Raw genomic sequence first — 25,463 nt, 5'->3', positions numbered from 1 at the left:
ATCCATTGTTTAATTTTATTAAGACACGCCTCCAGCTGACTACAATCCGGCGTGTTGGTCAGCTTTAGGGGCATGTAAAGTTGGGTGTCATCAGCATAACAATGAAAGGTAACATCGTATTTGCGTATGACATCACCTAGCGGTAGCATGTAGATGCTGAAAAGTGCAGGGCCAAGAACTGAACCCTGGGGAACTCCACACGTTACCTTAACATACTCAGACGCACTGCATCCTGTCAGTAAGATAAGAGTTAAACCAAGACAAGGCTAAGTCTGACATACCAATACGTGTTTTGATACGCTCTAATAAAATGTTATGATCGACGGTATCGAAAGCAGTGCTAAGATCAAGTAGCAGCAACATGGATGACGCATCAGCATCTATAGTTAGCAATAGATTATTAGTCATTTTTGCGAGGGCATTCTCAGTAGAGTGATTTGCCCTGAAACCGGACTGAAAGGGTTCACCGAGATTGTTAGACGCTAAGTGTTCATTTAACTGCTGTGCAACATTTTTTTCGAGGATTTTCGAGATAAAGGGAAGGTGGGACCGGTAGTTTAAGGGCCGGTAGTTTACTATGAAATCAGGATCGAGGTTAGGTCTTTTGAGCTGAGGATGAATAGCCGCTTTTTTGAATGCTACGGAAACAGTGCCAGAAGAAAGTGATATGTTTATAATATTTAGCACTGATGGTCCTAATATTTCAAACAGCTCCTTCATAAGTTTTCCAGGAAGTGGGTCAAGTAAACATGTTGTTTGTTTTGTCCCATTTACAAGTCACAGGTGTTCTTCTAATGTAATTCCATCAAAAAGAGAGAAACTATTTTGGAGGGCAATATCAATCGTATATACATTCATATCTGTGTTAATAGAATCCAGTTGTAGCTGGGACGCATTGTCTTTAATCTCCTTTCTAATGAGTTACATTTTTTTATTAAAGAAATTCATAAAGTCCCTTGTTGGATTAGCGATGCTACTGTACTGAACAAATATTTAGGATCGTTTTTATTGAGGCTGTTAGGGTATCGGTCAAGGTGTTGACCCCAGGATGCGGAGATGGGAGGCAAGGTTGAATTATAAAAAGGAAATATTTTAATTAGTAAAAAAAGGGGTAACAAACGGCGATGGGGCATAAGCACACACCATGTATCACAGACCAAAACAGGTTCCTCAGAGGTCGCCAGGGGGATAGGCCAGGGCACATTGAGCACTGCAAAAAAAGTCCAATAAAATATATCCTCTCTACCTCAGGGAGGCTAGGAAGAAAACACAAAGAGGTTAGGGATATCAGAACTAAGGAGCGACCAACGTACCAGGACTGGCGAGGCGAAGCGGGCGCATGAGACGTGAGGAGTTCAGGAGACAATAACCGGCAAGGCCAAGCTGTCAGTGACGAGCTTAAATACTAACAGGTTATTAGTTGCAGGTGTGCCTCAAGGTCCGCTCCTCGCCGAGGACGAATGAACTGAAGAGAAAGACCATAGGAACAAATGCAGACATCACAATAAAGGAGAAGGCAGGAGAATGATAAAACACAACAGAGGTGGTGATGTTATAGATAGAGCCCACATAATTTGGGAAGGGCGCCATTACCGAAGGGAGTAGGCCAGCAAGAATTATAGTTGTGACAGCATTAATGTTGCGGCTGCTAAAGCAGTGGTTATTAGTAGCTTGTTGACAATGAGTCAGAATTCAAATTTTTTTAAGGTAATGATCGGACATTACTCTAGTGTACGGGAGTAATATATATCTTTGGAGGTGGTGAACCTGTTGCGATGCGTGGGTTCATTTATTATTTGTGTAAGACCACAGCTATCAATTATAGTCTGGAGTGCCACGCACAGAGGGTCTGATGGTGTATTCAATGTTAAAATCCCACATTATAATTATATTATCTACGTGCGTCACTAGATCAGTGACAAACTCTGAAAATTCAGCAGCATGTCACGTCACAGGTTATATTATTTACTTTTTTAAAGAAAATGTTCTAATTAAGTGTACAGAGTGCGCATTATACAAACATTTTTATTTACGTATTATTATTATTATTAGGTTTTTTTTACATTCTGTAATTTTTGGTGCCCTCTCCAAATTTTGGCGCCATAGGCGGCCGGCCGCCTGGTTCGCCTGTAGGCAAATCCGGCCCTGCCCTAAAGTTTTGTAATCGATCAGAAATATCAAGCAGTTAAAATCTGCCAAATATGGCAAAGTGTGTAGAGCATCTTTTGCATATTACCCATCACACATTTTAGTGGATTTATATGGGTGTAGTTTTAAATTACATATGCTTGGACATGTTTTATAATGTTCACAAAGTTTATGAACAGGTTGTGTGTTATGCAGATATATATTCTCATATTTAACAGCCTTTTCTCACATTTCGCTCATTTTCATCACACTTAAGTTTAAAATAAATGTTGACTCCAAATGTTATGTCTGAATATGTATACATGTATGTTAGATATGAATCTAAATGTTAAATCTAAATGGCTCGGGATTAGGGATGTCCGATAATATCGGCAGTCCGATATTATCGGCCGATAAATGCTTTAAAATGTAATATCGGAAATTATCGGTGTCGGTTTCAAAATTATTGGTATCGGTTTCAAAAAGTAACATTTATGACTTTTTAAAACACCGCTATGTACACACGTAGGGAGAAGCACAGAAAGCCAATAAACATTAAAGGCACTGCCTTTGCGTGCCGGCCCAGTCACATAATATTTACGGCTTTACACACACACAAGTGAATGCAACAACCATACAGGTCACACTGAGGGTGGCCGTATAAACAACTTCAACACTGTTACAAATATGCGCCACACTGTGAACCCACACCAAACAAGAATGACAAACACATTTCGGGAGAACATCCGCACTGTAACAGAACAAATACCCAGAACCCCTTGCAGCACTAACTCTTCCGGGACGCTACAATATACACCCCCGGCACCCCGTCCCCCCCAACCCCGCCCACCTCAACCTCCTCATGCTCTCTCAGGGAGAGCATGTCCCAAATTCCAAGCTGCTGTTTTGAGGCATGTTAAAAAAAATAATGCACTTTGTGACTTCAATAATAAATATGGCAGTGCCATGTTGGCATTTTTTTCCATAACTTGAGTTGATTTATTTTGGAAAACCTTGTTACATTGTTTAATGCATCCAGCGGGGCATCACAACAAAATTAAGCATAATAATGTGTTAATTCCACGACTGTATATATCGGTATCGGTTGATATCGGAAACGGTAATTAAGAGTTGGACAATATCGGATATCGGCAAAAAAGCCATTATCGAACATCTCTACTCGGGATCTTTCTGTGTGGAATTTGCATGTTCTCCCTGTGACTGTGTGTGTTCCCTCCGGGTACTCCGGCTTCCTCCCACCTCCAAAGACACGCACCTGGGTATAGGTTGATTGGCAACACTAAATTGGCCCTAGTGTGTGAATGTGAGTGTGAATGTTGTCTGTCTATCTGTGTTGGCCCTGCGGTGAGGTGGCGACTTGTCCAGGGTGTACCCCGCCTACCGCCCGAATGCAGGCTCCAGCACCCCCCGCCATCCCATAAGGGACAAGCGGTAGAAAATGGATGGATGGATGGAATGTAAATCTTAAATTTAAATCTGAATCTTAAATGTAAATCTCAATCTAAATGTGAGCGATAAATGTTAAATCTAAATCCGAGGCCTCATAGCCGCAAAGCCAAGCCCACATCTCTGCCTCTCAGTGCATAGTGCTCCTACATCTTTATTACTGCAGAAGAAGAAATCATGATGTATGATTAATGACAAATTAATGCCAATAAAGTCGCTTATCGTTAAAAATGTTATCACCAAACTAGCGTGGTAACGGTAAACGATATAATGATAAACCGCGGTTCAATTTCAGACGGTTAGTAAAACCGCTTGAATTTTAAATTACAAAAAAAACCGTCCTATTAATGCATTTTAGGGAACACTGCTCACTTTCTGGAAACAGAGTCACAGCAGCGCCGGCGCATGTGCACTGGCGTCGTTTGGCTTTCGAAAACATGGCGGCAACTGCACTGACCTATCTCCGGAGATTTTCTTTCTGAGTAAACAGAGCTTATTGCTTCGTTTTACTTCATTTCACTCGCTTCACTTCTGTGGAGTCTCGGCGTGCACTGCTGTCATTAGATGGTGACAGGTGTGGACACTATTGGAGAATAAAGCATTTGTCCCACAGAAAAATATTTGGTGTTGCTCTCATTTTGATAGTGCAACACAGTGTCCTTCACTCAGCTGCTGTGACTGAGAGTTACCAGCAGGCGATGTGCAGGGAACGTTGTCACAACTTGTTTATAAAGTTTTGCCGGTTGTTTACTGTGAGGTCACTAGTCCTGTATTTTACTGCTAACTTTGTCAGTGTTCCAATAAAACCAGTTAAAAGGTTTTTTTCATCTCATCAAATTGAAATCAGGTTGTGAAGCGTCAACAGGCTGAGTCAGTGAGGCACAAAGATTGTGTATTATGTCACTCCTGTGCATTCTTTAAGGCCAAATGTTTGCACTGAGTAGAAATAATCTAGTTTTTTAAATTGTATCTTCATTAGCCAAACTGCTTTGTGTGTAATATTGATATTAAAAAACAAACATCATGTTTTTTTTTTTTTTACATTTGTGTTTTTTTTTTCTTTTTCATTTCACAAAATTATTACTTTAAAAACCATTCATGTGTCTGGTCAAACTCCTAATTGATCTGTCCCAATATAGCATGTACATGCATTTAGAACATAAAATGTAAATACGTTTTTAAAAAAAATGCTTTTCTCTATCATAAGGTAAAAATAGAGATATAGGCATCATGTAATGAGAAAAAGGTGATGAGTTGATACTAATAATGACCAAAAACACAAATATTTGACTTTAAATTTATAACGTTATCCGTAGACTTTTATTCGACATTAAAAATTACATGATGGTGACGTGTTCACACCCCAACACTGTTTTACCTAACATAATGAATAATCATGATTGATAATCGTGATTTCAGTATTGATCAAAATCCATCCATCTTCTATTTTCTACCTACCTGGGTTACGGGGGTGGCTGGAGCCTATCCTAGCTTCACTCTGGTGGAAGACAGGGTACACCCTGGACAAGTCGTCACCTCATCGCAGGGCCAATTTATTGTTGCCAATCAACCTATCCCCAGGTGCACGTCTTGGGGGGTGGGAGGAAGCCGGAGTACCCGGAGCGAACCCACGCAGTCACGGGGAGAACATGCACATTTGGAAAGACCCCGAGCCCGGGGATCGAACTCAGGACCTTCTTCTTGTGAGGCACACACACTAACCACTGTTCCCACCGTGCGGCCCATTGATCAAAATAATTGTGTAATAATCCTCATTATTTTGGCTATAATTGTGCAGTTACGTCTTATGGCCATCAGGTGCCATCTTGCAAGTCTTACGTTTTAATTTGTTTATCTCTTATTTCCTGCACGGTGAAACAGGGGTTAGTGTGTGTGCCTCACAATAAGAAGGTCCTGGGTTCAATCCCCGGGCTCGGGGTCTTTCTGTATGGAGTTTGCGTGACCCCGTGACTGCGTGGGTTCCCTCCGGGTACTCCGGCTTCCTCCCACCTCCAAAGACATGCACCTGGGGATAGGTTGATTGGCAACACTAAATTAACCCTAGTGTGTGAATGTGAGTGTGAATGTTGTCTGTCTATCTGTGTTGGCCCTGTGTTGAGGTGGCGAGTTGTCCAGGGTGTACCCCCGCCTTCCGCTCGAATGCAACTGGGATAGGCTCCATTACCCCTGCGACCCCGAGAGGGACAAGCGGTAAAAAATGGATGGATGGATGTGCTATCTTGCGCAATTTTCACATGTATTTTTTATTATTTGTTATTATTTAGTTTCTGCCATAATACTTTGTTTGTAATGCTTGTGTTGCTTTCATATGCATATTCAATTTCTTTGAATATTTGGATTTAACATTTAGGTTTAGATTTAACATTTACATTTAGATTTAGATTTAGATCTAAGATTTAATTCTCATTTGAATATAAGATTTAGATTTAGGATTGATATATATATTGAGTATTTGGATTTAATATTTAGAGTCAATATTTAATTTAAACTTAAATGTGAGAAAAGTGAGCTAAATATGAAAAATATATTTGCTAGAATATGTGACTGCATTTTTACATTCGGCACCCCATATCTCTGTGTTGGTTATGGTTTACATGCACCATGAATGGGAAAGGTTATTTGGATTGGGTCATATGAATTAATACTGTGTTCAGGAGACTTCAAAACAAAACTCATGGTCTTTAACCAAATTTACTAATATTGTCCTTAAGATGCCGCCAGATATGCAGCTGACAGGTAATTAAAATATAACTCGAGATACACCTCAATACTTATTTAACTTGTGACGTCTCACGGGCCAGACTTAAGACACCGGCGGGCTGCATTTGCACTAGATCATGATATGCCACAAAAGAAAATGTAAGAGTACAGTGTGAGAGGGCGTGTTTTGGAGTGGTTAAAGAGTTACATCAAAGACCGACGGTAATTTGTACAACTGAATCACATCATTTAAACATTACCTGAAGACTCCCGTTACGGTCAGTGTTAGACCAAAACTGTGTATTTTATATAATATAATAAGAGTGGGGTTGTCCCGAAATCAATTATTTTGGTACCGGTACCAAAATATAGATACTTTTCAAAATAAAGGGGACCACAAAAAAATAATCATATTGGCTTGATTTTAACACAAAATCTTATGATCAAACATGGGCAGCACGGTAGAGCAGGGGTTAGTGAGTGTGCCTCACAATACGAAGGTCCTGGGTTCGATCAAACTCCACTTTCTGTGTGGAGTTTGCATGTTCTCCCCGTGACTGCATGGGTTCCCTCCGGGTACTCCGGCTTCCTGCCACGTCCGAAGACATGCACCTGGTGATAGGCATCACTAAATTGTCCATAGTGTGTGAATGTGAGTGTGAATGTTGTCTGCCTATCTGTGTTGGCCCGGTGATGAGGTGGCGACTTGTCCAGGGTGCACCGCGCCTTCTGCCCGAGTGCAGCTGGGATAGGCTCCAGCACCCCAGCGACCAGAGAGAGACAAGCGGTAGAAAATGGATGGATGGATGGACATTAAACATTTTTCCTATTGCACATAAAACGCTATTTTAGAGGGTTAACATTTAAATTAAAAGGCATAAAACACACTGGGCCTTTCTCATTGCATGTAAAGAACAATTTACAAGTGTATACATTACATATATCCTGCCATAATCTGGGAATAGGTTAGAATAGAATAAAAAGCGTCATTGACATTGCATTCAATTATTCACAATTTATGTTTGCCAGTCTTGGTCTGGCTTTAAGAGAAATAAAATCATTAGTAAATACTTAAATCAATACTAAGGCTAAAAGTACACAAATAAGACATGTAGCTGGTAAACCACATTCTTAAAGACAAAACACAAATTGAATTTGTATTTTGTATTGTATTTGTTAAAAAATAGTCATTTCACTTGCATTAGTTTGCGCTGCGAGGGCGGTTTGGGCAGCGCTAATATTTGGCAATAAACCAACCAGCTGTGTGCCAGTCTACGTATCTATATGTGCACGACAAGAGAGCTAGTTAACTATATTATCTACCGATTTGACTGCTTGTTATTTATTTGTTTAGCTAAGTTTGAAGCAAATATTGTAACACTTTAATCATTCCACCTTTGGTGAGGCATGTTTTAAATCTCTCATCTTTATCGATAGCTTTGAAGCCCAAATACCTCCATGTTGCGCTCCACACACCGTTTTTATTGACCAGTAGGATAGCCGTGTTTTGCCAATCTTCCTCTCCATGTTGTTTTTTCTGGTATGTGCTCTCGGCCCCTGTGTGTGCGTGCTGACACACTCTACATCATGCGCCTCTGCTCTGTACGTCACTGCCGCACGGCAGCCTGTGGATGAAAAAAAACTACCGGTATTTTAAATAGACAGTTTTGTATTGTTTTTAATTCATTAGTACCGGGGTACCTTGTTAGAACGGCGGCACCTTGTTAGAATGCATATACCGTGCAACCCTAATGCAGAGCAGTGAAAATATTCAAACTTGTTGTTTTTGCAGACGATACAAATGCACTGTGGACATGTGAAGATTTGTGGTCATGAAAGAACTCAGTAAATTGAAATCATGGTTTCACAAAAACACACTTGTCACTGAATTTGGAGAAAACTAAATATATAATTATTATAATTTTTTTTAAATAATAATAATAATTTCCTTTAATTTCCCTTAGGGGATTAATAAAGTACTTCTGATTCTGATTCTGATAACCGTAAAATAAACATACAGGTGAAATTGATGATTAATGATGTAATAATTAAAGTTAAATATGGTGTTGCCATATTTAATGTATTGTGTTGAGGTGCAGGGGGACACTTACAAATGCACCTTACAGACAATATACACATTACAAAAGAGAGCAATAAGGATTGTGCATGAAGTGGGTTACAATGACCAAACCAATAAGCTATTTTTAAAGTCTAAAACTTTACAATATCTGGATCTTGTCAGATTTAAGACTGTACAAATGGTTTCTAAAGCACAAAATAAATTACTACCTGGTAACTTAAATTAATTGTTCTTGGAAAGAGATGGAAGGTATGAATTAAGAAGGGAACATACTGTAATTTAAAAACAATCCAGTGCTCATACTACTCTTAAAAGTAGCATGTGCATTTCTGTCTGTGGAGTGAAATTGTGGAGCGGCCTAGAAAAGTATATCAATATGAGTAAGAAATGTTATAAAAATGCTATCATTGAGATGTAAAGAAACACAGAGGGTTATATGATAGTAGTGTTATTGTAATTATCTTTTTCTTTTTTTCTTATCTTGGAACTGTTTGAGAGATTAACCCGTGTAAAAATTTGTCCGAGGAGGGGGACCTGAAACGATGGTTTAGTGTGGCTGAAACGGGGCTAGGCTAAATAATTATTCGTTTAACGGGTTAAACGACTTAGAGTAGACATGGCCTAAGACAACATTGTTTATATTGACTAGAGAATGAACGGGAGGATGGGTGAGTGAACAAATGGGGGGTGGGGTAAATGAGTGAGAACTTTATGGTAATTATCGAGAAGAAGCTTCTGCTTCTGCCTACTCCTTCTAAGACTCAATTGAAATTGCGATGATGTGTACAGGTAAAAGCCAGTAAATTAGAATATTTTGAAAAACTTGATTTATTTCAGTAATTGCATTCAAAAGGTGTAACTTGTACATTATATTTATTCATTGCACACAGACTGATGCATTCAAATGTTTATTTCATTTAATTTTGATGATTTGAAGTGGCAACAAATGAAAATCCAAAATTCCGTGTGTCACAAAATTAGAATATTACTTAAGGCTAATACAAAAAAAGGGATTTTTAGAAATGTTGGCCAACTGAAAAGTATGAAAATGAAAAATATGAGCATGTACAATACTCAATACTTGGTTGGAGCTCCTTTTGCCTCAATTACTGCGTTAATGCGGCCTGGCATGGAGTCGATGAGTTTCTGGCACTGCTCAGGTGTTATGAGAGCCCAGGTTACTCTGATAGTGGCCTTCAACTCTTCTGCGTTTTTGGGTCTGGCATTCTGCATCTTCCTTTTCACAATACCCCACAGATTTTCTATGGGGCTAAAGTCAGGGGAGTTGGGGGGCCAATTTAGAACAGAAATACCATGGTCCGTAAACCAGGCACGGGTAGATTTTGCGCTGTGTGCAGGCGCCAAGTCCTGTTGGAATTTGAAATCTCCATCTCCATAGAGCAGGTCAGCAGCAGGAAGCATGAAGTGCTCTAAAACTTGCTGGTAGACGGCTGCGTTGACCCTGGATCTCAGGAAACAGAGTGGACCGACACCAGCTGGACTGCTGCTGAGTGGTCCAAAGTCATGTTTTCTGACGAAAGCAAATTTTGCATTTCCTTTGGAAATCGAGGTCCCAGAGTCTGGAGGAAGACAGGAGAGGCACAGGATCCACGTTGCCTGAAGTCTAGTGTAAAGTTTCCACCATCAGTGATGGTTTGGGGTGCCATGTCATCTGCTGGTGTCGGTCCACTCTGTTTCCTGAGATCCAGGTTCAACGCAGCCGTCTACCAGCAAGTTTTAGAGCACTTCATGCTTCCTGCTGCTGACCTGCTCTATGGAGATGGAGATTTCAAGTTCCAACAGGACTTGGCGCCTGCACACAGCGCAAAATCTACCCGTGCCTGGTTTACGGACCATGGTATTTCTGTTCTAAATTGGCCCGCCAACTCCCCTGACCTTAGCCCCATAGAAAATCTGTGGGGTATTGTGAAAAGGAAGATGCAGAATGCCAGACCCAAAAACGCAGAAGAGTTGAAGGCCACTATCAGAGCAACCTGGGCTCTCTTAACACCTGAGCAGTGCCAGAAACTCATCGACTACATGCCACGCCGCATTAACGCAGTAATTGAGGCAAAAGGAGCTCCAACCAAGTATTGAGTATTGTACATGCTCATATTTTTCATTTTCATACTTTTCAGTTGGCCAACATTTCTAAAAATCCCTTTTTTGTATTAGCCTTAAGTAATATTCTAATTTTGTGACACACGGAATTTTGGATTTTCATTTGTTGCCACTTCAAATCATCAAAATTAAATGAAATAAACAATTGAATGCATCAGTCTGTGTGCAATGAATAAATATAATGTACAAGTTACACCTTTTGAATGCAATTACTGAAATAAATCAAGTTTTTCAAAATATTCTAATTTACTGGCTTTTACCTGTATGTGTTTTGTTCTATGTCCGAATAAAGTCAAAACCAATGTCAATGTGCTGACAGCATTGCTGCAGAGGTTGACGGGGTTGGAGATGAGACCATTTGCTACAAACTGCATCAAATTGGAAGGATATTATCTTCTACAGATGATGCACCAGAGAACTGCAAACAGTTTTGTGAAGACAACCAGACCAAGAACATGTATTAGTGAAAACATGTCCTCATGTGGTTCGATTTGATCAGGATAAACATATTCACTTCCAATAGTTTTAAACATGTGTGGTGGCAACCAAGTGGGAAGTCCAAGGACAAATGTGTCTTGTCGACAATAAGACATGGTTGTGGGAGTCACGTGGTCTGCACAGGTGATGCCAGTGTTCTGAAGAGCTATGCATTTTCCGGGGGATTCAGTAACAACCTGAAAAGTTTTCATGACCTCGATGCTCAAGACTGTTAAGGCAGTGTTGAAAAATAATGGTAGCTACACTAAATATTCACACTTTGCGTACCATTTTCACTTAAAGTTGTACTCACTTTTGCTGCCAACAGTTTAGGTATTATTGTGTTGACATAGTTTGAGGGACCAGTAAATACACTGTTATACAAGCTGTACACATACTACTCTAAATTGTTCTAAAGTGTCATGCATTTAGTGAAAAGATAAAAAATATATAATCAAATGTTTGTTTAAATGCGAGGGATGTACTGCTTTTGGTGAAGTACTTGAAATGGCATGATTGTTCCATTGGACTCTATTTCAGAAACAATGAAGGCTGTGGTCATGACATTTATTTCAGCACATATCCCTGCCTTGAAGGACAGCCTTGACAGTTTTACTCCATGCCCACCTGTAAAAGTGTCTCTTTGTTGATTTTCCTTGTCCTTTCTAGTATTTCTTCTTTAATACTCAAAGTTATTTATTAATTTTTTTTACAGTAAAGTGTCGTTCATTTTGCCCCTCTGTATTTGTTGTAGGAGAGTAGTATTTGGAGGATGTGTGTAACCATAAGGCCGACTGAGGAGGTGTGTGTACCGCAAATGTCGGATAACGCCGTCCAGACAGAAGACAAAAAAACTCATGAGGAGCCAAGGATGAGTGGCGCGGATGTTTACAGGTATACAACTCATTCTATATGTATTATATTGAGTGTGCTGGAAAAATAGATTCCTCTGTTTCATTTTGTTGTAGAAATACAACTTGAGATGTATGGATATTTTTTTATAGTAAGTACAGTACTACACAGGGCGTACCTAAGGTTTGGACACAAAGGAAAAATGCAGATATTATACAGTAAAAAATGTGTAATGAAATGTAAGTAAGTGTTTATCTCTTTAAAAATAAATGTATTATTCAACGTGTATTAGTATTATGTATAGTGTGTATATATATATGTATATATATATATATATATATATATATATATATATATATATATACACAGTATATAACATTTTCAACGTTTTTGAATGATTAGTTATCTAATTGTAATTATTTTTTAAATATATATATTAAATACATTTAATTGTATATTATTGATTAAGCATCAATTAGTAATAAATAAATGAAACTTTTTTTTTTATTATGAATGTATTTTAGACAGTGTGCACTGTGCAGGCTTTAGGGTTACCCTGTATACTTAAATACTGTGGTGGGCAATCTGTATACATATTGTTACATTAATAATACACATATCATGTAGATTATTAATCTAAAAGACTTAAAACAGGAGCTACAACAAATATTTGATGTGTAAAAAAATAATTATGCTCAGTATTGAAGAATACAGTGGTATGTCTATTGTTGTGGTTTCCAGTGGTATAACCTGATAGATATTTCACCCTAAAGGTGATAAATAACTTTAAATATTTTGTTTTAATTAACCAACATACCACTTACACCACTGTAAAAAAAAAAAATAATTACAACAATATTAGAATTGTCATGAAAATAACTGGAAAATATTTAACATACAGCTTCTGTTAGTACTTTATACAACATGCTTGTGCTGAACCATATTGAGTCACTTTCATTATTTTCCTTTTTTCACTCAGAGGTTCCAACTTCCTGAGTCCAGACAAACTGGCACCTTTTAACGGACAGTGTCTTACCAGCAGTGCATGGATGGAAGTGGAGGGATTGAGGAGCGTATACACATCTTGTAGCGAGGTACACAGATGACATGATGTTGGGACATTTCTCTACGCTGACACCAGATTGGATATGCAGGCGGTCCTCCTGTAATGACATTCAGTGATTACTTACACAATTCCAAAAAATATTAATACTGTACACAAAGAAATACAGAACAATTTACATGCAAGTGATGGAAGAACATATAGTTTTGTTCTTTATATTGAACTTTTTACTTTCATGATGTCTTCCAAGCGTGAGGCTGACTCTTCTGATGGTAGTGTGACAAAGGAAAGAACAGGAAAGTGAAAGTTTAATTAGACATGCTAAAATGTTGAGAAAGCGTAGAAATTAACATTGGTTGCATGCTCAGTTCAAAGGATCAGGGATGTAACAGTATTGTCGATACTACAATATCGCGTTTTCAAAATCTTCACAATAATGAAATGACACGGTATCTAACGAAAACTTGGCGAGCGTAGTTTCTTCTGGCACTTTTGCTTCTGCGAGTCTGAAAATAATAAATGACATCTCCCAAAATCCTCTGTGCAGCGCGGGACCTGCAACATGGAACGTCGTAAAGGGGGCAAAAAGGAAGCATGTGATAGAGGTGTGTTCGTAGGAAAGAATATATATATTTTTTCTGACATTTGTTTGTCTCGAGCGTTTCAAGCCAAAACTAACTGGCTCAAGGCCCACTGCGCCGAGGTAAAGCACCAGCTGGGAGCACCCACACTGCACACCAAAGCGACTTGATAAACCATCACGCAGAAAAGATATTTGAAGCCAGCGAAGCAAAATTTGTGAGATATTCACATTATTAAAAGTTAAAATGTGAATGAACTTTTCTGAGAAAACTGCATTTTCCAAACTGATCTGAAAAATGTCCACTGCAGAGGACACTGCTTCTCATAAAATTAAAGTTCAAAGACACTAAAGTGAACATTATTGTTTTAGACTTGTTACATTGGATATTTACATTTTCACTTTAAAGACACTCAACTGTAAGTTTATTTAATTGTTTTTAATATTGCTAGAAACAGTGAATGTTTCCACACAATTTAAAAATTGTGCAAGAAAACATAATTTAATGTCCAAAATAAATGTAAAACACAAACCAGGAACTAGGAATAGCCAAACTGAAAACAGGAACCAGCAAATAGAAAAACTGGAAACAGCTAACGGCTAACAGGATAACATGAAACAAGGAGCTAGGAGACAGCAAACTGTAGCAATTAGAAACTAGCAAACAGGAACAGCTTACCGCAAACAAAGACATCGACAAGTATCAGCGACAATACTCCAGCACAGACTGGCTGGCAAGGCAGGTTTAAATAGCATCTGGCTGATTGACACCAGGTGTGGCCAGGTGCCAATCAGCCACAGCTGAGGGAACACAGCGCTCAGGGAGACAAGCAGGAAACAACCAAAATAAAAGCGCTGACAGGAAATAAAGACAAACACAGAGGAAAAACTAAAACATAACCAAACTGTCAGGGACAAGCCTGACACATACGTAATTTTGTCATTTTGTCTGAGACGCCGTAAGAGGGCAGGATATACTGTGTAAAATACATTGGAAAGTTGGTGCCCTCTAAGCAACCAGCAATGTTGCAAACAGCCCTTTAAATAATACCGTTGCCGAGAATCGAACCCACGTCATGTCACATAAAATGCAAGTGCGTGGACATTGCGCTTCCAAAGAATTCTGATTATGCCAACCAAATTTAGCATATATATAACGTTTTCCTTCAAAGGAATACTTCGAAGACTTTCTCAATCCCACCTACACGTCTTCCGATGAGGAAGCATTGCCTGGGGACTCTCTGATGGGCTCTCCTATTTCTGGGGCTGAGGTTGCCGAGGTAGTTAAGAAGCACCAGGGCCCCAGGGATGGATGAGCTGTGGGGCTGTCGTGGTTGAGAAAATTCTGCAGCATTGCGTGGACATCGGGGGCGGTGCCTCTGGATTGGCAGACCAGGGTAGTGGTTCCTCTATTTAAGAATGGCAAACAGGGTGTGGTCCAACTATCGTGGACTCACACTCATTTGCCTTCCCGGTAAGATCTATTCAGGTGTACTGGTGAGGAGGCTACGCCGGACCGTCGAACCTCGGATTCAGGTGGAGCAGTGTGGTTTTCGTCCTGGTCGTGGAACTGTGGACCAACTCTATCTGCAGGATCCTTGAGGGTGCATGGGAGTTTGCCCAGCCAGTCTACATGTGTATTGTGGACTTGCAGAAGGTATTCGACTGTGTCTCTTAGGAAGTCCTGTGGGGAGTGGTCAGAGAGTATGGGGTATTGGGTCACCTGATTGTGGCGGTCTGTGTCGGAGCTTGGTCCGCATTGGACCGTTCGTAAGTCGAACCCGTTTTCAGTGAGGGTTGGACTCCACCAGGGATGCCCTTTGTCACCGATTCTGTGTACAACTTTTATAAACAGAATTTCAAGGCTCAGTCAGGGCGTTGAGGGGACCCTGTTTGGTGGCTGAAGGATTAGGTCTCTGTTCTCTACAGATAATGTGGTCCTACTGGTTTCATCTGGCCAGGATCTTCAGCTCTCACTGGATCAGTTCGCAGCTGAGTGTGAAGCGACTGGCATTCAAATCAGTACTTTCAAGTCCGAGTCAATGGATCTCACCTGCAAAAGTGCCATCCCCGTGTTGGGGAGGCGACTGTGCCCCAAGTGAAGGAGTTCAAGTACTTCTGGGTCTTGTTTATGAGCGAGGGAACAGTGGCTCATGAGATCAACAGGCAGTGTTTGCAGTGTTTGCAATGTTTGCAGCGTTTGCAGTGATGCGGACACGGTATCGGTCCAAAAAGGAGCTAAGCCGAAAGACAAAGCTCTCAATTGAGATCCTTATCCTAATGAGCTTTGGGTTATGACCGAAAAGATAAGATCACAGATACAAGCGCCCAAAATGAGTTTCCTCTGTCAGGTGGCGGGGCTCTCCCTTAGAGATAGGGTGAGAAGCTTTGTCATTCGGGAGGAGCTCAAAGCTGCTGCTCCTCCACATTAAGAGGAACCAGATGAGTCGCTTCAGGTATTTGGTCAGAATTCCCCCAAACACCTCCCTAGGGAGGTGTTTGGGGGCTTCCTACCAACTGGTAGAAGATCACAGGGAAGACTCAGGACACATTGGAGCTGGCCTGGGAACGCCTCAGGATCACACCGGGAAGAGCTGGACGAAGTGGCTGTGGAGAAGGAAGTCTGGGCTTCCCTTCTTAAGTTGCTGCCTGCGCGGACCGACTTCGGCTAAGCTGAAGAAGATGGATGGATATTGTTTTGTTTAAATTTTGTGTTATTCATAGAAGTCACAGAGTGGTAAACGGCTTCAGTCAAGTTTGAAATCAAATGTAACATCAGCTGTTATTCTCTTAATCTGTTGGCAATTTAAAAAAAACTACTTTCATTCTATATCCCGATTCCAAACAGACCACAACTTTCAAAAGCCCACATTTTCAAAGGAGTTTTGGCAGTTGATGTGTTATCGAATCTCCTGACAAAATCTGAGCCGCGTACCGAAAATATCACGTAGTACGGCTGGGCAGCGAGGCTTCTCACGTCATCATTTCCGACTCCTCCAGTATATGAAGCCTTGATATGCTCCTCGCGGAAACACCCCGGAAACGGCCCTTCCATTACTCGACACGCCGCAAAGCCTCAGCACATCACTAGATTAAGCACATTGCTACCACTTTCAGGATATGTGCACGCAGGGCGCTGTCCTACTACGTTTGTATGCTTTATTCCACCTTTGAGTGGGATGGCACCCCAAGCCACCCTAGTCATGCCAAGGGGTGGAGGGATAACTCTTGCAGTGTTTCTTTTCACCGCCATGTATAAAAATCTTTGGTGTCCAGGTTGGATTTTCTACTTTTGTGTTTACCTTTGCCCTAAAAACTGTTTATCTTGCAAGAATGTCAATTTTGGAATAGAACATCAAAAAAAGTTGACTTGTTCTCATGGTGGCAGTGTTTACTTACCCTTACTTTTCTCCCTCACTAACCAAGATAGTCTATGACATGTCATTGCCAGGATTACAGACAAAATCCTGAGTCCACTTTTCAACTTGGCCAATAGTTTTATCAGAAGATAGCATGATAAGAAGTCAGACTAAATGGGTCTAGCATAGGGAAAATGTCATTGCTGTGAAATGTTGTTTGGAAAATATGGATTTACTAGAACATTGGGAATTTCGGGGATGTTGAAAATTACTATCTCGAATGGTTTAAATTGGTTGATGACATGCAATTCATTAGGGTTCAATTCAAATGTGAAATTCCAGAAAAACTAATATCAAAAATACATAGCCAGATTGTCTTAAATAAGCTGAATTGTTTGAGGAATTAGAATAATCTAAATAGGAAAGTTGTCATTGAAAATGAAGATTTACGTAAAATGTCGACATTAATTGGAAAAGCAAGCCATCATTCACCATTTGTTAATATCTGTGGAAAAACACAACTGATTTAATTGGAAACTGTAGAACTTCAAAAGAAGCATTTAAAACTACATTTGTTGGAAGTTCAAAAATGAAATTCTAGAATTCAGAAATATGGAAGTAGTTGAAAATCCTAAAATTGAAAACATGTGTCATGAACAATTTAGAATTTTGAGAAGAGAGGGGATTTTTGGGATGTGGAAAACTGATTGTGAGCTGAATGTTTTTATGTTAAACTTTCTTTGAATCTTGTGAGGAATGTGAACATTGTAAAACATTGTCCATACATTTTTAATGAGAATGTCATCACAGAAAGTGTAGAATTTCATAAAATGTTTAAATTATTAGTAACGTGTAAATAGTATATTACACAATCAAAACATCCTTTCTGCCCTGAAAAGGCAGGGCTCTTTGTATTTGGAGCCATTCGCTAACATTCTCTCTCTGTTCGTCCAGGACCAACTTTGTACTTTACTCACTCATGCACTCAACATATTCTACATATCACATCTCATTCGGCCCATGACAACATGTCTACAAAACCTAATAAAGGAACTGGCCAAGTGTTTTTGTCTAATGCTGTTTTCATTTTGGCACAGGTCCTTTGATTGCCTTTGTTCATCGTGAACTGTTTGTCTTTTATTTTTCCCATGTTTACTGCAGACAATTTCACAGTGTGAAGACTCTCTTCATTCACAAGCTCTGAGCACAAGCCTGCAGCATTCATCCCTTATTTCCCCGTCAGATCAACTGTCTTTGTCTGCATATATAGAAGAAGAACTTGCAGCCAACAACAACCACCTCAAGGTACCTACATATATTTGTCAATGTACAACTTGCTTACATGTATCATAAATCAAATGTGCTAACAAATGAAGGTATTAATCAAAGTGTTAACCACCTCAAAAGTATTGTACTTACATGTTACTAAAGTGCTAACAACCAGGGCTGGGCTGACACGATATACTGTCCCACAAATAATTACAGATAACCAATATTATGCTATAACATTACTTTGAAACCAATTCAAGCTCTTAAGTAATGTTGATTTAATAATACTAATAATAATGCTGGTACTGTGATGGTCTGTTGCCCGGATCATGTTTTGTTTTAGTTTAAGACTCCCTTAGTTCTGTTTCAGCACCCCTGGGTTTGTGTTTCTTGGTTGCCATGGGTGCTGATTATTTTCACCTGCCTCTGGTTAGGGTTCGGACGCTCACCTGCTCCCGGTCAGTAATCAGAGAGCTATTTATTCCTGCCTTTCTCCACACTCGGCCTGGCTGAGTTGGACAAAGAGACGTGGATGGCGCTTAAGGCGATGGAAGCGGAGACGCTCCGCTATTCTCCCGAGAAGAATGACAATCTGATGTTGGGCCCTGGGGGTTCGTTGGTCCCCGTCGACTCCGTTTGGCCCGGGGACATCGTCGCATCAGCGTCTTGGACACGTCAGCGAATGCGGAGGCCATCCAAACTCGCTGCCAGGACGCGCCGACCCCTCAAGCTCCTCCTCCGGATAGAAGCATGCCACAAAAAGCTTGGTCTTCCTCTCCTTCCATGTTGGGTAATCCCATTAATCATTTCGGCAAACATTTCTCCGCTTGGGCTGTTCGCCAGCTAGATACCCGATTCGTCACTCTGCCACAACATTCTAATTACATCAGGCAGCATTATGTCAGCCTCCCGCTAAGGACATTCATTTTACTATAGTGGACTGCCAGAACATTTTTTACAGACAAGATCACCACGTTAGTCCCCACTGTCCAGGACTCAAGCTCCGCCCCAATGACTCAAACTCCGCTCACCTCACTGGCTTTTCCCTCCTTGTCTCCGCGACAATCCCCTGTTGGGATTTTATATGGACAATTTAGAAAGGAGGAACATTCTACCCACCTCCTAGCCTCTCACCCTTTTTGTCAGTTACTGCTATCACCAGTAGCATCTGGTATCAGCTTCCTGAGAGGGGGGCTAGGGCTGGTAGTTGTGCAACGGGGGAGACACAGCTGCGTCCAGCCAGGCTGCTACCTCTTGCTCGGCCTCCGCCGTCTGTCCTGCTTCCTCTGCCTGGTTTGCTACGCCCGGTGCGGCTTCCTCGTGTTCAGGTGCCGCCTGCCTTTTCACCAGCAGGGGCGCCATCGGATCAAGCGCCGGCCTCACTTGCAGCTTCAGTGCAGCAATCTTCTAGGAACCCTCCAGAGAAGTACAGCGCAGCTTGGATGGAGGATTGGTTCCAGAAGGTGCTGAGGGAGCTGGAGTTGGAGGAACAATCCCACTCGGCAGTGGGCCTGCAGACGCTGCCATCCTCTTCGTCTCCTGCTGTGTAGCCGCCGCCATCTTCTCCGTTTCCTGCTGTGCGACCTCCTTTGCCTGCACATTGGCGACCTCCTCTGCCTGCACCTTGTCAACCTCCTCTGCCTGCATCTCGACGACCTCCTCTGCCTGCGGTGCTGCGACCTCCTTGATCTCCTCTGCCTGCGGTGCTGCGACCTCTTCGACCTCCTCTGCCTGCGGTGCTGCGACCTCCTTTGCCTGCTGTTCAAGCTCCAGACACACGCCTCCAGCCCAGCCGCCTCCTCTGCCTGCTGTTCAAGCTCCGGACACGCTTCCAGCCCAGCCACCTGCTCCTCAAGCTTCGGACACGCTTACAGCCCAGCCGCCTGCGCCTCCCACGACGACGTCTTCGTCTTTAGCGGCTTCCCCCACGATGACGTCTTCATCTTTGGCGGCTCCTCCCACAACGATGTCTTCCTCATCGTCTTCGGCGGCTCCTCCCACAGCGCCGCCATCTTCCTCGTCTTCGGCGGGCCGTCCCACAGCGCCGCCATCTTCCTCTTCTCCGGCGGGCCCTCCCACAGCGCCGCCATCGACCTCGTCTCTGGCAGGCCGTCCCACGACACCGACATCATCCTCGTCTGCGGCAGGCCGTCCCACAGCGCCGCCATTGTCTTCTGCATTGTTGCCTCCCGCTGGCCTGCCGCACAAGCGGCCATCAGATGCCCGCACACGGCTCCCTCACTGGCCAATTAATGGACGCCCTTTGCGCCAACAGCAGCGACGTCCAGGACTTAGGTATCGGACTCGTCGGCTGCTGAGGTTCTGGCGCCACTCGCGTCTACCTTCTCGACGGCCACAGATGTGGCCGTTTCGTGGTCACCCGCCTCGCCCGCTGCAGCGGCGTTCGACTCGCCGCCGCCCCCTGACTCGCCGCCGCCCCCTGACTTGCCGCCGCCCCCTGATTCGCCGCCACCCCCTGACTCGTCCCCGGTGGATTCGGGGACACTTGGCCTGGCGACCCACCACCAAGTCCTCCGTTCGCCCTCCCGTGACTTTTGAACTTGTTCAGTTTCTTTTTTCTGGGGACATCTGGAAGGGGGTGTGACTGTGGTGAGCCGTTGCCCGGATCATTTTTTGTTTTAGTTTAAGACTCCCTTAGTTCTGTTTCAGCACCCCTGGGTTCGTGTTTCTTGGTTGCCATGGGTGCTGATTATTTTCACATGCCTCTGATTAGTGTTCGGGACGCTCACCTGCTCTCAGGCACTAATCAGAGAGCTATTTATTCCTGCCTTTTGCCACACTCAGTTTGGCTGTTTTGTTTGCTTCATGCAACAAGTTACGTTTGGTTATTCCTGTGATTCTTGATTCTAGTTCCTGAGCTAAGCTTCGCCATAGCTTCCCATGCTATTGGCACGCTGTTTATTCTTTTATTATTGACTGATCTATGGAAAATTAATCATCTTCCTACTTGCATGCTGTCTCTGGAGTTCCGTCTGCATTAAGGGGAAAAGATCCACGTTACCATGCCAACCAAGCGTAACAAGTACATCCTTTTAAACACAACATGTGTAAAAATTGTGTTCACCTTTACCCTAAAAACGGTTTATCTTACTAGAATGTCAATTTTGGAATAGAACATCAAAACATTTTGACTTGTCCTCATGGTGGCAGTGTTTACTTACCCTTCCCTTTCTCCCTCAGCAACCAAGATAGTCTATGACAGGATTACAGACAAAATCCTGAGTCCACTTTTCAACTTGGCCAATAGGTTTATCAGAAGATAGCATGATAGGAAGTCAGACTAATTGGGTCTAGCATAGGGAAAATGTCATTGCTGTGAAATGCTGTTTGGAAAATGCGGATTTATTAAAATAGTGGGAATTTCGGCGATGTTGAAAATTATTATCTCGAATGGTTTAAATTGGTTGATGACATGCAATTCATTGGGAACTTTTGAGCAACAAAATGTGAAATTCCAGGAAAACTAGGTATCAAAAATAGATGGCCAGATTGTCTTAAATAAGCTGAATTGTTTGAGAAATTAGAATAATTTCAATAGGAAAGTTGTCATTGAAAATGCAGATTTACGTAAAATGTCGACATTATTCGGAATGTGTCAATAGCAAGCCATCATTCACCATTTGTTAATATCTGTGGAAAAACGCAACTGATTTAATAGGACTCTGTAGAACTTCAGAAAAACAATTTGTTGGAAGGTCAAAAATGAAATTCTACAATTGAGAAATATGGAAGTAGTTGAAAATCCGAAGATTGAAAACATGTGTAATAAAAAATATAGAACTTTGAGAAGAGAGGGGATTTTTGGGATGTGGAAAACTGATAGCCCAAATGTGAGCTGAATGTTTTTATGTCAAAGTGGTTTGAATCTTGTGAGGAATATGAACAGCGTGAAACATTGACCATTCTTTTTTAATTAGAATGTTGTCACAGCAAGTGTAGAGTTTCATAAAATGTGGAAATTATTAGTAACGTGTAAATAGTATATTACACAATCAAAACATCCTTTCTGCTTCGAAAAGGCAGGGCTCTTTCTCTCTCTGTTCCTCCAGGACCAACTTTGTACTTTGCTCACTCATGCACTGAACATATTTTACATATCACCTATCATTCGGCCCATGACAACATGTCTACAAGACCTAATGAAGGAACTGGCCAAGTGTTTTTTTGTGGTCTGGCTCTTTTGTTTTCTTCATGCAACAAGTTACGTTTGGTTATTCCTGTGATTCTTGATTCTAGTTCCTGTGCTAAGCTTCGCCATACCTTCCCGTGCTATCGGCACGCTGTTTATTCTTGTGTTCTTGACTGATTTATGGAAAATAAATCATCTTCCTACTTGCATGCTGCCTCTGGAGTTCTGTCTGCATTTTGGGGAAACGATCCGCGCATTACCATGCCACCCAAGCGTAACAAGTACACCCTTTTAAACACACCAAATGTTTTATTTTCATCATTATTTTTTACCGTCGTAGTTGGAATGTCAATAATTTCTTATTAACCTAATAAATAAAACAATACAAATAAAATGGACTCTCGGTCTGTGTTAGCAAAAATTGCAAAAATCACAACTTAAACCAGTAAATTAGACCTTGTCTTTGTTAAGAAAACAAAATCTATTATAAAATCATACACAGCTAAAACATTAAATAAAATGGCTTGTTAGGTCTCAAGAAACAAAATTGCATTTAAATAATTATTGAACAACTTGAAGTGCAGTTTGTTTCCCCAGATGGAAAAACTGGGTTTGTTTTGTTTTGTTGTGATTTTTTGGTACCGCTCTTCTGTGTTGATGGGCTCATCTTGTTTATTTGGTTTGAAGCCAAAATATTCCCACACCAAGACATTTGGCTTTGCAATAATCTTTTTTCCTCCTAATTTCTTCTACACTACATTGTGTTGCTTCTCACTAGCTAATCGCTAGTCACTAGTGAGAAACACCGCAAACTAGAGAAAAAAATATGATTGCAAAGCCAAATATCGATGCTCTTATCTTAGAGGATGTCACAATATGAAAACATCTTATCACGGTTATTGTGACCAAAATTATCATGGTTAAATGGTTAAATCACCAAAAATTATTCCCGGGCGTGGCCACCGCTGCTGCCCACTGCTGCTGCCCACTGCTGCTGCCCGTTGCTCCCCTCACTCCCATGGGGTGAACAAGGGGATGGGTCAAATGCAGAGGACAAATTTCACCACACCTAGTGTGTGTGACAATCATTGGTACTTTAACTTTAACTTTAATCATTATTGCGGTTTTTTTACAAACCCCGTTTCCATATGAGTTTGGAAATTGTGTTAGATGTAAATATAAACGGAATACAATGATTTGCAAATCCTTTTCAACCCATATTCAATTGAATGCACTACAAAGACAAGATATTTGATGTTCAAACTCATAAACTTTTTTTTTTTTTGCAAATAATAATTAACTTAGAATTTCATGGCTGCAACACGTGCCAAAGTAGTTGGAAAAGGGCATGTTCACCACTGTGTTACATGGCCTTTCCTTCTAATAACACTCAGTAAACGTTTGGGAACTGAGGAGACACATTTTTTAAGCTTCTCAGGTGGAATTATTTCCCATTCTTGCTTGATGTACAGCTTAAGTTGTTCAACAGTCCGGGGGTCTCCTTTGTGGTATTTTAGGATTCATAATGCGCCACACATTTTCAATGGGAGACAGGTCTGGACTACAGGCAGGCCAGTCTAGTACCCGCACTCTTTTACTATGAAGCCACGTTGATGTAACACGTGGCTTGGCATTGTCTTGCTGAAATAAGCAGGGGCGTCCATGGTAACGTTGCTTGGATGGCAACATATGTTGCTCCAAAACCTGTATGTACCTTTCAGCATTAATGGCGCCTTCACAGATGTGTAAGTTACCCATGTCTTGGGCACTAATACACCCCCATACCATCACAGATGCTGGCTTTTCAACTTTGCACCTATAACAATCCGGATGGTTCTTTTCCTCTTTGGTCCGGAGGACACGACATCCACAGTTTCCAAAAACAATTTGAAATGTGGACTCGTCAGACCACAGAACACTTTTCCACTTTGTATCAGTCCATCTTAGATGAGCTCAGGCCCAGCGAAGCCAACGGCGTTTCTGAGTGTTGTTGATAAACGGTTTTCGCCTTGCATAGGAGAGTTTTAACTTGCACTTACAGATGTAGCGACCAACTGTAGTTACTGACAGTGGTTTTCTGAAGTGTTCTTGAGCCCATGTGGTGATATCCTTTACACACTGATGTCGCTTGTTGATGCCTGAGGGATCGAAGGTCACGGGCTTTGCTGCTTACGTGCAGATATTTCTCCAGATTCTCTGAACCCTTTGATGATATTACGGACCGTAGATGGTGAAATCCCTAAATTCCTTGCAATAGCTGGTTGAGAAAGGTTTTTCTTAAACTGTTCAACAATTTGCTCACGCATTTGTTGACAAAGTGGTGACCCTCGCTCCATCCTTGTTTGTGAATGACTGAGCATTTCATGGAATCTACTTTTATACCCAATCATGGCACCCACCTGTTCCCAATTTGCCCGTTCACTTGTGGGATGTTCCAAATAAGTATTTGATGAGCATTCCTCAACTTTATCGGTATTTATTGCCACCTTTCCCAACTTCTTTGTCACGTGTTGCTGGCATCAAATTCTAAAGTTAATGATTATTTGCAAAAAAAAAAATGTTTATCAGTTTGAACATCAAATATGTTGTCTTTGTGGCATATTCAACTGAATATGGGTTGAAAATGATTTGAAAATCATTGTATTCTATTTATATTTACATCTAACACAATTTCCCAACTCATATGGAAACGGGGTTTGTAAATGTGCTGAACATTTTCAAAAACTATTTATACTAACATTTTCTAACCAAATTTTATTTTTTTTAAACAACACATTTCAAATGTATGTATGTAGAAAATTGAATGTGCACATGAAAGCAACACAAGCATTATAAACAAAGGAATATGGCAGAAACAAAATAATAACAAACAAAAATAAATGTGAAAATTGTGCATGATGGCACCTGATGACCATTAGACATACCTGCACGTTTTGTCCATATAGATACAAATAGTGTTCTTGTATGAGATCTAGTCTTACATATAGGAAAATAATAATTAGGATTAGTTTTATCAATATTGAAATCACGATTATTAATCACAATTTTTTATTATGTTATGTAAAACAATGTTGGGGTGGGGTGTGAATGTGACGCCATCATATAATTTGTAATGTCTAATAAAAAAGGCTATACACGTTGTATTTTTTAAAGACAAATATTTTTATTTTCGTTCATTAATAGTATCAATGTGTCAG

General features: G+C 41.0%; 1 protein-coding gene and 1 long non-coding RNA gene across 2 annotated transcripts in view; one reads left to right on the top strand and one right to left on the bottom strand.

Moving 5' to 3' along the window:
• The window catches only part of il16 (interleukin 16), a 119,816-nt gene that overhangs the window by 32,804 nt on the left and 61,549 nt on the right, over positions 1 to 25,463 (top strand). The window contains exons 4-6 of the mRNA XM_061963865.2: positions 11,748 to 11,887; positions 12,825 to 12,939; positions 18,009 to 18,152. Coding sequence (XP_061819849.2) covers positions 11,748 to 11,887; positions 12,825 to 12,939; positions 18,009 to 18,152 — 399 coding nt within the window. The remainder of the gene's footprint in view (positions 1 to 11,747; positions 11,888 to 12,824; positions 12,940 to 18,008; positions 18,153 to 25,463) is intronic.
• On the bottom strand, positions 1,420 to 14,308 carry LOC133608554 (uncharacterized). Its single transcript, XR_009815611.2, has 4 exons — positions 14,168 to 14,308; positions 13,088 to 13,174; positions 12,882 to 13,008; positions 1,420 to 1,465 (listed from the first exon to the last, which is right to left on the bottom strand). It is a non-coding gene; the product is annotated as an uncharacterized lncRNA (long non-coding RNA).

The sequence above is a fragment of the Nerophis lumbriciformis genome, linkage group LG06 (assembly GCF_033978685.3).
Source record: "Nerophis lumbriciformis linkage group LG06, RoL_Nlum_v2.1, whole genome shotgun sequence".
Classification (NCBI taxonomy): domain Eukaryota; kingdom Metazoa; phylum Chordata; class Actinopteri; order Syngnathiformes; family Syngnathidae; genus Nerophis; species Nerophis lumbriciformis.
This window is presented reverse-complemented; position numbering and strand designations above follow the sequence as displayed.